The sequence below is a fragment of the Daucus carota genome, chromosome 7 (genome assembly GCF_001625215.2).
Source record: "Daucus carota subsp. sativus chromosome 7, DH1 v3.0, whole genome shotgun sequence".
Classification (NCBI taxonomy): Eukaryota; Viridiplantae; Streptophyta; class Magnoliopsida; order Apiales; family Apiaceae; genus Daucus; species Daucus carota.
The window spans coordinates 33,463,861-33,478,484 of NC_030387.2; the positions used below are offsets into that span (position 1 = coordinate 33,463,861).

The window sequence follows — 14,624 nt, forward strand, 5'->3', positions numbered from 1 at the left end:
CTCTTAAGCTTTTGTGTAGTTGGTATACAAAAATAAATTCAGTCTTGGTTTTTTGTGCAGAACAGGATTATTGCGAGCAATCAATACACGCACTGACTTAAGTTTTTGCTAATCATTTATTAATATCGGTTGATTATATTCTTATTGGGTTTTGTTTAAACATTGTTTATTCATTCTCAACTTTAATTTAAATAACTTAAAATTTTGAGGTTATATCAGATTATATATGATTTTTTTATATTATAACATCTAACTGGCCTAATACCTTTAATATGTATTAAAAATTTAGAAAAATAATATATATATAATATTTATTCATACACTTTTATTTTATTTTATATATAAATTTATCACTAAAATACTTGACTTTCTATATAATTTTATTCTCCACTTTAATTTTTTATCGATGTGTTTGATTTTTTTGGGGCAAAATATCACTTGGGCTGGAATGGGTCAAAATCTCAATACATAAATATTAAAAAAAATTAAGACTAGTGTTTGATATAATATTTTAGTCAAATAAAAAATACTTGATTTTTAATTAAAAAGATAACACTAGTGTTTGATATAATATTTTAATCAAAATAAGAAATAAATTGATTTTTTATAATATAACTTTTAGCTGGCTAGAATCTTTAATATGTATTAAAAATTTTGAACGATAATTTATATATATTATATTTATTCATATAATTTCATTTGACTTTATATATAATTTTATCAGTAAAATATTTGAATTTGTGTATAATTTTATCCACTTTAATTTTTTATCGATGTGTTTAATTTCTTTTACTTTGTTCATTCTCATTTAATAAAAAAAAACTTAAAATTTTGAGACTTCACTGTCAGGGAGAGACTATAACCTAATAATATTAAATATTAAAAAAAATTAACATTAGTGTTTGATATAATATTTTAGTCAAAATAAAAGATTCTTGAGTTTTTTTTATTATAACTTTTAGATGTTCTAGAATCTTTAACATCTATTAAGAATCTTCACAATTTTTTAATGTATTTAAAAATTATTCTTGACCAAAATTTTAAAATGTATTTAATATTTAAAAAAGTGAATGATTCCTTAATAGTCATAAATATTTAATATGCAAAACTAATAGATTATTAAAACATGATAATCATATTTTATAATATATTTTTGAAAAGAATATATGTTTTAGAATTAAAATCTAAATATTTTAAATTTTAAAATTAAAAAAGTAAGAAATTGTTTGAAGTTTACCCATCATTGCAGTAGCACCTGTTGCACCCTGTTACACGTGTGCAAATAAATATACATTCAAGCGTGGGTATTATTATCAAGAGTTAAACACATTGTAGTCAACAGTAGTGCTTAACAGGGTTTCACGCATTTAATAGATTAAAGGTTATACTAGTAATTTCAACGAACTGCATATATGTTGCCAGACATTGGCTGATAATTAGGCAGCGTCGTCCTGATTCGCAGATCCAATCTCATCTTCCCCAATCGCCTCTCTCAGTATAATCTCACATTGCAACACCTGTATCAATTCACGCACACACACACAAACAACAAACACTCAGTAATAAGAAATGATAGCATCTGTTATTAAGAAACCCAACTTAAATACCTACGCTGTTGCTCTCTTACTTCTCCTCTCGCTCATCTATCTCCTCTCCCTGTCTTCCCCATACTTCGATTCTTCGTTTAATTCGTTCAGGTAATTAGTTGTCATTGATAGATTAATTGTATAGTAAGTAGCTGCTTTTTGAATTGATTGTTAATGATTTACTGAATTGCTTAATTAATTAAGATGTTTAATTATTGTTTTAGGTTTAGTTCCACAAGCACCGGAAATTCTATATGGAGTGTTAGAAGGTTTATAGAATGGAGACCTTGTGATTGGTGGATTCGAGGCCACTTGAATGGTTAGTTTTGTTTTCTGTCTTTATGTTTATTGTTGTTCCGATACGTATAAAGATGCGGGATAAGGTTGAAAATGCTGACAGATGTAAAAGGAAATTAGTGTTGTATAGAATATATTGAAATTGATAATATTAGCAAATGAGGTGGAGAGATGAGAACAGGCTCTGTATCTGGTATTTCTGAGTCTATATTGGATGACTTTCGATGCAGACAACTGCATTTGGTTTTATGTGTTGAAATGCTAAAGCTCTTCCAGAAGAGAGCAATGGTTATATTCGAGTGGATTGTTATGGCGGACTTAATCAAATGAGGCGGGATGTAAGTAGCCGTCATCATTGGCTTTTCCTGTTTTTCCTAAATCCTAATTATTTTAATTTTCATTCTGTGACTGCTTTATGATGTGATTTCTAGTTATGCGATGGTGTTGGGATTGCTCGTTTGTTAAATGCAACTCTTGTATTGCCAAAATTTGAAGTGGCAGCTTATTGGAATAAGATGTTTAACCACTGAAGTATAAAATGGATTCTATATCAGCAAAAATTAAATATCATAATTCATACCAACCAAAGTGACATTGTTCAGTAGCATTAATATGATCCTAAAACAGAAACTCAGATCGAACCACATGATAACAAATTCATGTACAACATAAATAAATATTTTGCACTACTAAATATAAAAGAAAACTAGTCAGCTTGCCAGGCCTTGTTTTGCTTTCTCTTGGCAGCCTCTAACTTCCTTAAAGATGTGAATTCCCGACCATTTTTGTCGACAAATTCTTCGTACTCCACTTTTACTGGTCCAGTCCTGGTGGGGGGCCTGAATTGCTTGATGATTCCTCCATGTGTGCGAGAAACATTATTTTCAGATGGTTTTTGCAGCACGACAGGGCCTCACTTCAAAGAGCTTGAATTTTTAGTGATTTCAGCAGAACTTTTCACTCGTTTTGGAGTAGTTTGGCAAGTTTCTTGTTGCTTCTCAACTACATCTTTCTGTTGCAGACCTTCTTTCATCTAAGTTTGTATATCATGTTTCTAAAATCAAACCCAAATTACAATTAGACTAAACAATATTATTATGGTACTTTAATACCTTATAATTGAAGCAGGAATCCGCATACCTTAGCTTTGCACGATCTTGCATTATGACCATCTTCCTTACAGTAGGAGCATTTGTTAAACTTAACACTCTTTGGAAGCACAGAATCCAGGTCATTTCCACCTTCATTTTCTTCTGCCCTCTATATAACAAAAAAATACAATGTAACATCATGTACATTCAAATAAAATATTTAATGTGTTATTCTTTCTAACCTTTGTCTGGCAGTTTCTCATATTATGACCCCATTGCTTACAAATTGAACACTGTAGTGATGTTCCCTTTCTTTTGAGCATGGTTGGATTATCAGCTCTTGCCTCAACTACATCATTTCTTTTATCTCTGTTTTTTTTAGGTCGGCCAGGTGCAATTTTTTTGACCGGAGGCAGTGGTGATTCTTGTTCTGTTACATCCCATTGCTCTTCTCCATTGATTGGCTCTAACAAGTGACTATAAACTTCTAAGTATATATCTTTCTTGTGACACTCATGAATAAAATCAACTGGATCCAACTTTTGGAAGAAAATGCATGCAACTGCGTGAAAGCATGGCACTCCAGTTAATTGCCACTTTTTACATGCAGAGCTTCTTTGTTTTAAGTCAACTACAACTTCATGACCTCCAATTATAATACTTCAAGATATTCCGTATAAACTGTATTAAACTCACCCCCGAAAAGTACTTCAACTGAGAAATACATCGAACCATCTGCAAATTATAATATAAAAACACACATTATTTAAATATTATATGGTTGAACAAAATATTGAATATAGACTGTGGACACACGATTACAAAGATCCGAACTATTATAGTTTATCATATAATATACATAGTAAAAGACATCAATAGATGGACCATAACTTGAAGTACTAAAGCCTACTTTTTTAATAGCATGCAAACACTGTAGAAATCTAATAACTTCAACTATATACCTTCGTAATCAGGAATAAGTGAGTCTTGAGTATCCCGACCTTCAATTTTCTTAGCTTTAATCCCTGATTTATCTTCATTACGTTCACGTATAATCCTTAATCTGCCTCTCATTACATAACACTGTAAAGATTAGGTATAATGAATTGATGATGTGGAAAGATTGTATTTTAGTGTTTGGAAAATTAGGTTGAAGTTTGGGAGACTGATGTCAAAACATGGCATATCAATTTTTTATTAATTACCCAAAATACTTTCCTTTTTTAATGTTAACAGAGTAAACAAACGGAGTTAGTGAATGGGTCCAAGTTCTGGTTTTTAAAAATGTTGTGGGATGTGTTCTGTTTTATAAAAAAATACTAGTGAAAAAAACCGCGTCGCGGCGGCGGCATGAATTTTTTTAAATTCTAATATGAATTAATATTATAATTATATAAAAATTATTTTGTGTCATATTCCCGTTAAACATATCATTAATAAAAAATATTATAATTAATATAAAAATTTGTTTAGCGTCATGAATTGTTTTTAAATTCTAATATGAATTAATATTATAATTGTATAAAAATTATTTTGAGTCATCTTCCCGTTAAACATATCATTAATAAAAAAAATATTATAACTAATATAAAAATTTGTTTAAATGGCCCTCATTTAATATTCTATTAAACTATCATGAATCTTTGGATGTATGATATATTAAGGTGTATTATCGTAGAATTTGTTTGCTTCATAAAAGCCATTTGATATAAGATGTGATTACTTAGCGGCGGCGTGTAATATCTATTCATAAATTATTATGAAATAGAATAATATATGAAACTTGTAATATTTGTGTCATAAAATTGGAAAAATTAGAGAAAAGATGAATGTAGTGTAAAATAAACTATCTACTATTAAAACAAATAACCAGTTATGATCTCAAATTGTATGATTGCGAGAAGGTAATGTTTTTCTATCTAAATATTAGACTCAAAGATAGCCTTGCCGAGAACAATGGTTGAATTCTAATCTTCTTCTCCATTTTCATTATCATCTTCGTCATCCAACATCACTATCTTCCTCTTTTTCTTAACATTGACAATAAGTTTCAAATGGTCATCTAAGACTCCGCCTTCCGGGTTTTTAGAGGCACTTTCCTCTTCGTCATCTACCATGCTTGATTTCCTTTTCCCACATTTGCGAGAAGTTTGCATTCCATCATTGTATGTTTGCATTCCATCATTGTATGTGAGTTTGTCTTTGACATTGGCACGTATCTAATCCACCTATATTAAATTGTGTTAGAACAAACAATAACATGCATGTCAATATCGGGATGAAGATCTTGTCATTATGTAGTTATTAATTGAGAACATACTTTGAGGGCCTTCTTTGACTCATATTTATGTTCCAAACACTTCCTTGGTTCGTATATAATTTCCGGGACATTTAGAGATTAGAAGCAGAGTAGGAATAGGTGGTGAATTTAGACACGGTTTGCTGCAAACTTATGTCTCCTCATCTCAGCACGGTCATTTCTTAACTTGAGTCATATTCATTGAATAATTAACATTAGAATTTCACAAATATTATCTTATTTAGATACTAATATACAACATTATAATTTAGATATTAGTTTGAATCTACTTACTGTCAAACGCAATACGAATAAAAATTATTCTAATTATGATAAAATTAAAAATTATAATTGGACAAAAATTATTTTGAACCCGTGATACCGTTTCAACAAAAAAATATATTATAGCATAGATAAAAAATTATTTTAGCCACTTTCTCGTCAAACATAATACTAATAGAAAATTTATTATTATTTAGATAAAAATTAGTTTTGGCCGCCTCCCGTGCCCGTCAAACACAATACTAATCAAGAATCATTTACATTATCATAAAATCAATATATGATTCCTTATTTTATTATTTATTTTTACTTTATGATTTCTATTTATTATATAAAAATTATTATTATTTTATGGTTCTAATGTTTTTGCTATTAGTTTTTTTTAATGATTATTATCTTTACAATCCTTTACTTTCTATTCGAAATTTAAGAAAATTATAAGACTAAATCGAAATAGAAATTGTACGCATTACCTTACAAATCTTAAATATAAATTGTATTTTATCTATGATTGTTAGTTTAAACAAATATAAAAATTATTCTAATTATGATAAAATTAAAGATTATAATTGGATAAAAATTATTTTGAAGTGTGGTCCCGTTTTAACAAAAAATTATTATGACATAGATAAAAAAATTATTTTAGCCACTTTATCGTCAAACATAATATTAATAGAAAAATTATTATTATATAGATAAAAATTAGTTTGGGCCGCCTTCTGTGCCCGTCAAACACAATACTAATCAAGAATCATTTACATTATCATAAAATCAATATATGATTCCAATTTTATATATCCTATTTTATTTGTTAGTTATTTTTATTTTATGATTCCTATTTATTAGTTAAGAATTATTATTCTTTTATGGTTCTAATTTTTTAGCTATTAGTTTTTTTTAATGATTATTACCTTTACAATCCTTTATTTTCTATTCAAAATTTTAAAAAATTATAAGACTAAATCGAAAATAAAAATTGTACATATCACCTTACAAATCTTAAATATAAATTTTATTTTATCTATGATGGTTAATATAAATAAATATAATCCTATTAATTTTAGGATTCCTAAATAAGAAAAAATTGTATTACCTTTAGAATCCAAAAAGAAAAGAATTGTATTAACTTTTGGAATCCTTGAACTTGATTTTTTTAAATTATAATTATATTTTCTATCCGAAATTTAAGAAAATTATAAGAAAAGAATTTTATTATTTTTAGAATCCAATAAAAAAAGAATTGTAGTAGTTTTAAGACTCTCTACTTGCATAAGACCAGACTGACTGCACTCTCTTGGGAGGACATGCAAGCACGACTCTCTGTCTTGTATGTTAGTTCTGGGAGCGTTGTAGCTATTGATAAGAGTGAATTTTCTGAAATGGCCTGGGGCTTGGTAATTAGTAAGCAAAAATTCTTGTGGGTGGTCCGAACCGGAGTCATTGAGACACCCTGCATCCTTACAACTATAAATTTTATAATCTTTTAAAATAAGAATTGTACTTCATTAATAATTTGTATATTAATGTATAAATAAAAAATAAGAATTGTATTATCTTTATGATTCCTAAATATCAAGATTCTAGAATATTATCTTTAGAATCCAATAAGAAAAGAATTGTATTATCTTTAGAACTGTATTAAACCTGATTTTTTGAATTATAATTATATTTTCTATCCGAAATTTAAGAAAAATCAGAAGATTGAATCGAACAATTCTAGAGACGCCCGCATCCTCCTTTATATATATATATATATATATATATATATATATATATATATATATATATATATATATATATATTGATATATTGATGATTGATGAATGATGATTGATTGAACCTAAACTGAATTTCATTTAAAATTATGGGATGCAAAGTGCAAATCACTCTAAAATCTATGAATTAAAAGATATAAACATTGTGAGGAAATTATGAAACACTACGAGGTGTAGATTTTTCAATACTATAAACACAAAGACATAACTATAACCCCATAAAAAAATGAAATTCAAAATATAATTTTACATGAATCAAAAAATTACGGGGTCTATTCGATTGAGATTTTAATGGATTATTCTTAGTCTATGGATTTTAATAGATTGCATGTGATTTTGATTTTGTGCGGATTCTTGATAAAATGTCGCAGAGTTGATAGGATTTAAGCATAATATTTCAAAATCCCATTGATTTTGGTGGGATTTCAAAATACTTAAAATACACCAAAGAATATCACAAAATCCATCATTTTATGAAATCCAAAAAAATCCATTAGCATTTGAATACCATCAGATGTTAATGGATTTTAAACAATCTTAATTGAATACCATCGGATTTTAAAGCATAATTTAAAATCCCAATTGAATATCTCAAGATTTTAATTGATTTCAAACAATTCCAATCGAATACCCTCGGATTTCATGAATGCAAAAAAAAAATGCTTTAAAATCTCAATCCAATACACCTCTCTTAGTTTGACTTTTTATACATACTAGCCTTTAACCCGTGCGAAGCACGGACGGGTATAGAATTTGTAATTTATTAATTATAATTTAAATTTTAACATCATCTTATTAGTATTTTAGAATTGATGAATTGGATTTTAATCAGATTACATTTACCAACTGATTATATTTTTTGGACGACTACAAATTATACCAATGTTGGTTTATTATAATATAGTATATAAATTATATTTAAAAGAATAATGGTGGAGTTTTTATCTTGTACTACGTCTCAAGTGTTTGTAATTTATACGATATAAAACTCCTTAATGGTGGAGTTTTTATCTTGTACTACATCTCAAGTGTTTGTAATTTAAACGGTATAAAACTCTTTAATATTGTAAGAGTAAGAGAAGTTTATATGTGACAGACTTGTAGTTACAAAGCAAATGACCAAACTAAAATTTTGTACGACTACAAATTATACCTATGTTGGCTTATTATAGTATAAATAATAATATAGATTTTAGGGTGTTTGAAATACATGATTTTTTTTTTCATTTTCTAAATTTGAATTAAAATTTAATAATCATATTTTTATTAAAAAGTAACTTTAAAAATAAAATATGAAAATACGATTTTCACCCGCTTCTAATACTATTTTTTTTTGACAAAACAGGAGAATAGCAATCCTATCACAAATCAAACTTTGAATTTGAAGTAAATCCGAAAAGCGATCGGGTAGAGTCCGAATGGGAGTTTATATAAGACACTCGATCGATCAAAAGAAATTGTTTACACTGAAGTCTGAAACCTCAAAATCCAATGGGCGAACCCGAATTAAATTTCAACCTCCCGTCCGGTGAGATGGAAAGGCGCGAGGAAGTCGCAGCTGATGAGCTCATACCACAATCTACTGTCATCATCAGAACATCTTGTTCCTCTCGAAGGAGTCTCAACAACGTTGATGTAAGTTTCTAATCTCTCTTTTAATTACATATTCAATTCTTCATTAGTTTGATAATCTCAGTATACTATCTTCTAGGTGACCTGTTAATTGTTTTTCTGCAATGGATTAACATTCTGAAGGCAGCGATTTAGACACCTTGTGGCATAGAAAACTCGAGAAAAGCACAACAGCAATTAGATGATTCAGGGATATGTACGATATAAATAAGATTGTGCGAGATTAATCTCTCTCCTTATTATGAAGACATTTGGTTGGGTGAGCATAAGTACTTCTTGCTTCAAGTAAAAAAAGTGAAGTAGAAGTTTGAAGTTAGTTAATACTTATAAGTGATTAATGTGTTTGGGAAAAAAAAGTATATTCATGAAACAAAAGTTAGGAATCCTAACTTTTGATAAGTGCTTCTCGACGCAAACGATACGAATAAGTGGTTCTAACTTAAAACTGTTTTACTCACCCAAACACCCACTATGTATGAATAAGTTGTAGAATATTCAAATTCAAATTCTTTGATATATTTATAGAGAGAGGACCATCTAGCAATTTGATATATTCAAATTAGATCACTAACGACGTTGACTTAAGGAAAAAAATCAATCTAAGTAAGATGGATATTATCTCTGCTTATTTAACCTTGAGTGAGTTGTGACATTAACCCCCTCTGTTGTGTTGTCCATATGCAGACTTCAAATATACGCAGAACTTGGCCAAATGGTTTCTCACTTATACGATGGGCTCATTACGAGAGATTGATGGGTGGACCGCGGGACCCTGAAGCTGCAGCTGAAAAACTATGGAGGAAACGTGAAAAGCGGCTCAGACGAGCTCAGTTGGAGTCTGTCTAACAAGGATGCTCCAACAAAAAATTGCGAAGGATTAGAATATCAGCACTGCACTTGTATTGCCTTTCTGCAATATCTAGAAACTTCTTTTATTTGGCAATAGTGCATTGGTTGCAAGCTCTGAACTTTCTCTACAGTATTTGTTAAAGAATTCAGGGGTGTTTTGACAAGGATCATGAATTGCCTTTTGGCAGTTTGTTTTAGGGTTATTTAAATTGATGTTATGATTGACTTTTATTTTCTTTTTCAGGTTTTATTTGTTACAGAAATTTCAATGCTCACACACCAATGCCTCTACCTCTACTGAACCTTAGATTCTTGATCCCTATTATCATGACTCATGAGGGTTATTGGCTATCTGGTGCGCTTAAGAAAGCCTTGCATATATATGTTTGACTAGGTTGACATTAACAGTTCTAAATTGATGATATTAATAGTGTAGTTGATTGTTTGACTTTGTTGATGACTTGTGTTAATGGCTTTTGATGCTAATTTTAAATTTTAAATTTTTATTGTTGCTGATGTATGCTTGGAAACTGGTAATCGTACACATGATCTCTTGTATCAGACCTATGTGTGAATGCAACTGGGTTTTGGTAGCCTGTATATGTGATTGGCTTTTTGGTGATTCTGTTGAGAAAGGAAAATAAGCATTTGATATGGAGGATACATTAAGGATCTGATGAATAAAAGTATGTTGGATTCTGGTGCTACAGCTCTGTGTTGAAGAAGGATAACATTTGACCGCCTTATCAATGCAAGAAATGGGACTCTTAAATGTAATAGGCATTTGTAGCCATCTTTGGTCTAGAAATTTTGTGAATTTGCCTAATTCACATCTTACCCATTTAATTAACTTGGTTCACATCCCACGCTATTATAACACCTCAGCTGATAGGCTAGCCAAGGAGGGTGCAGTTAGAGAGAAACTATTAGCTGCATGGTTGGGTTGACTTTTGCTGGTTTAATTGCTAAGTTGGTTTTCTCTTCCATAATCATGGTGCAGATGTCTAGTTTCTTTTCTATTTATGATCCTTTTTCTCTGAGCAAGTTTAAGGCTAGGTCAAGCTATTGGTAATGATGGTGCAATGCTTGTTAATGCTGGTGTGAATATGCAAGTACCTAATGGTGCAGTGCATGCTATCGGTGTTGCTCTCAATGAAGGTAATGAGGAGTGCTTTGGCTGATCTTGTCTGCTTTCTCTCCCAGATGCCGTAGGTTTTTCCCTTGCAGTTGTAGTTATATGTGTGTTTTGCTAGTTTTTCGTTTCTAGGTCTTTTTCCGTAGTTTCTAGTTCCAGTTCCTAGTTTGGGTAGGTCGCATGTTTTAATTCTGAGCTCTGACTTGAGTCCTCTAGTTGTATTGCTTTCTCCTTCCTCAGTTTGGAGTATTAATAAAATCGTGCTTATCTAAAAAAAAAAAAAACTCTTTCTGTATGAGCTTAATATTGAGGATAATTATTTTAATTTTGTATCCCATCCTGATAGGATATCTGTTCCACATAACCTCTTGCTAGAGATTGAGAAGGTCTCTGTCCGTGTCGGACTGGTGAGTGCTCATTTGACATTTGTTCTTTACCTTTGTCGTTGCTGTTCAAACCTCTCTATCATTTTTTTGTTAGCTATAGTCTTGTTGATGTATATTTCAGCATATTCAGATAAAGGATATGAATCCAACAAGGAAAAAATATGCAGAAAAAGGATACGACTCCAATTCACCTGCAAGGAGGTTTTTTGCTGTAGTAGAAAAACAATGATACTGAATTGGAAAAGAAAAAAAATTTTAACATGAGAAAAGGAAGAAAGGAAAATGGCATAGTTGCAATAACAAAGACTTGTGAGAGGACATAAATTGAATCGAATAAGAAAATTGTGCACTGGAATTGCAAGAAACGATAGTTGAAGATACACATATGATCTATCATTCTTTCCGGGAGTCTTTCCAAAAATATTTTATCTGAGTTGTGTGCTTATGAAACTGAGAGCTTTGAAAGGGATGGTGACTTTTATGAGGCAAGCAAAAAAAATAAGGAGGCTTAATGCGCTTTTAACCCTCAATATTTTGGGGTTATGTATCAATACGACCTTAATGTTTTAACTCGGTCGATTCAAACCTCAAAGTATCCGTCATGTACCGACTAAGCCTCAAATCGGGATAAAGTGATAACACAGTACATAATTGAAGGGCAAACTTAACATTTCACAATCATTTATCCCGATAATGGTATGAGGGTTAAATCGGTAAAATATCGAGGGCTAACTGGTGCACCCCCAAACACTTTAATGGTTAAAAGGGCTAGCAAGTTATAGTATCTGAATTTATTTCTGATTTTTTGTGGTGGATAAAAGTTACTTTATCATAAAACCATAAGATATGTAGCCAACATGCAGGTTGGTGACATGAAACTGAAATCAAGATTGCCAACATGAAGGTTTGCACAACTAGTATTTTGAGTGTGACTTAGAAAAATTGTTGTAGTTAATTAAAAGGTGAATTAAATAATAAACCATTTTTCCTCTGAAAATTCATGACCAAGTCCCAATTTTTTAGCTGAGCTTGTCAATTCAAGAGTCAACAAGACCATATAAATACTCAAGAATTCTCGTAAAAATGTCAAACCCCATTGGTGTGTTCCCTTTCTTATTTGACACCTCATTCAATACATTTTTGAAGAATCCAAAAAAAAAAAATCGATTGTGTATATAAAGGGTATTCAAGGGAGAAAAGAAAGAATCAGAAGCGTATTTAGTAAGATTGAACTATTCATTTCATCGTATGACACAACATGAGTTGCGATGATCCCTTCTCCTCATTATTCTCAGGCTCATTGCTTCCCCAATTGTGTGGATTGAATATTAAGTAGCCAACTAAATGATGGCTTACGGGGTCTTCCTCATTAATATATACGATGCCTAAAAGTTGATCTTTCATCTACATTGGCATGTGTTCATGCACTAAAGCGATAGGACGTGGGTGAAAAACATATCAATAGAGATGTGTATTTAATTGATTTTATTGTATATATTGCTAGTCCACTATCTTCAATTTGTGTTAAAGACGGGGTTCGTTTTGAAGGTGCACATTTTATTGAGTTGAGTTTCGTTCTACTACTCATGAAAGTCAACATGCACCAACAGTATTCGTTATGTGCCGAGTAACCCTCATACCGGGATAACTAGTTATGAATTGTCAAATTTGCCCTTCCGTTATGTAACACTTTTTGCCTCCATCCTGGCATGATGGCTAATCTGAACATAACGGAGACTTGATATATCGAGTTAAAACATTAAGACCGTATTAGTATACACCCTCAAACATTTAATATTTAAAGGACATTAAACGAAATAAAATAAAATTACCCAGCAATTTTGGTATAATCGTTGGAAAGACGTAAGAAGGCTTGTATCAATGTCATTGATTACAGCTCACGACGACAATACTTTCATGATTTAAAATTTTCTCTCTTAGCTCGTCATGTACGGACTGTTTTAACAAGCATATTGCGTACTATGTCAACTTACTTCGTTATTTTCCCGCATACCATCCCAAGCACCAGATATAACAGCTTCGGGACTTTATTATTTTTGACAATACAAAATCATGAATTTAACAACATAAAAAAACCTCAACGCGCTGATTATAATTTCCAAGTTTGATTTTAGTTGAGAGTTAAAGACTATGCAATTTTTGTACCGGAGTCATCACATTTCAAATTATTTTGTAGAATCAACGGTAAAATAAATTCCTAAATTTCTTGTTACTTGCTATAACTATTATTTACTACTATATACAAACCGAAATACCAGATAAGTAAAAACATTGTTTAACACATTAACAAGATTTTATAGAGCAAACACTACCGCAATATTGTCAAATCCTTTACCATCTCCTTGAGAACCTCAACCGGTTCAATTATAGTCTTCAAAACAATTTCATATCAGTAAGACTAAGATTAAGGAAGGGTTCAACCAGAGGCGGATCTTGATAGGGGCAAGAGGGGTCAGTCGACCCCCTTAAATTTTTGTCCTTAATTTTACATAATGTCGTACAACGGTAAAAAATTACATAATCTGAATATTAATTTTTTATTTTCTATGTTATCATGTTGGTATCCACCATTTTAATCAAAGTGGACATGTCTTATTTATTTTGTTAAACGGTAAAAAATTATATAATTTGAATATTATTCTTTTTCCTGTGTTTATTCCTATTAATCATCATTACAAAATATTATATGCGATCTCCTTATTTTCGGAGCTGGATTCACCACGGGTTCAACAATCACCATTTTTTGGGAAAGTCTAATGTCACTTCATCATCCATTACTTACAAAGATGTAGTCCTCTTACACTCTTTATAACTCTTCTTAATATGGATTGAAACTTATCTAAAAATAGTATTGATTCTTAGGAATTGAGACAATAATTACAACAATATCACTCTTAGTTAGTTCCAAAGATGCAGGATGGAATTTGGCCAACACTTAAGTCTGAAATTATCATTAAAAAAAATCATGATGGAATCGACTAACTATTTCACCAAGATGATATCTACTGACCACCTCAAGACAGTCTTGCTCTTGTTTAAGTGCACCTTTATCATTCTTACAAACTATTAAGATGTTGGATTCAATAACACCGCCAAAGTAATTAAGGATAGTAATAGTTGTGGACCAGTTGCACATTAACAATTCAATTCCTCGATAGCAAAATTCTCTTGCCGAAAACAATACAAGATATATTGAAATTAATAAGCTTTATTTTCGTTTAAAACAAATATCCACAATGGGAGAGGTAGAAAAAACTTGTAGACGTTAAAC

The 14,624-nt window shown here is 30.5% G+C and overlaps 1 protein-coding gene across 4 annotated transcripts; it reads left to right on the forward strand.

Moving 5' to 3' along the window:
- Positions 1-1,370: 1,370 nt before the first annotated feature.
- On the forward strand, positions 1,371-11,000 carry LOC108193731 (O-fucosyltransferase 13). 4 transcript variants are annotated; one of them, XM_064082259.1, is made up of 7 exons: positions 1,394-1,697; positions 1,811-1,905; positions 2,151-2,221; positions 2,315-3,113; positions 8,676-8,965; positions 9,042-9,221; positions 9,647-10,047. In XM_064082259.1, exons 1-4 carry the CDS (start codon positions 1,570-1,572, stop codon positions 2,411-2,413), a joined length of 393 nt encoding a protein of 130 aa, XP_063938329.1. In that variant the 5' UTR covers positions 1,394-1,569; the 3' UTR covers positions 2,414-3,113; positions 8,676-8,965; positions 9,042-9,221; positions 9,647-10,047. The 4 variants fall into 4 exon arrangements, 3 of the variants coding, with proteins under 3 accessions (XP_063938329.1, XP_063938328.1, XP_017216023.1); XR_001801248.2 differs by lacking the exons at positions 2,315-3,113; positions 9,042-9,221 and adding an exon at positions 10,940-11,000 and having other exon boundaries at positions 1,371-1,697; positions 2,114-2,221; positions 9,647-10,780; XM_064082258.1 differs by lacking the exon at positions 9,042-9,221.
- Positions 11,001-14,624: the final 3,624 nt, after the last annotated feature.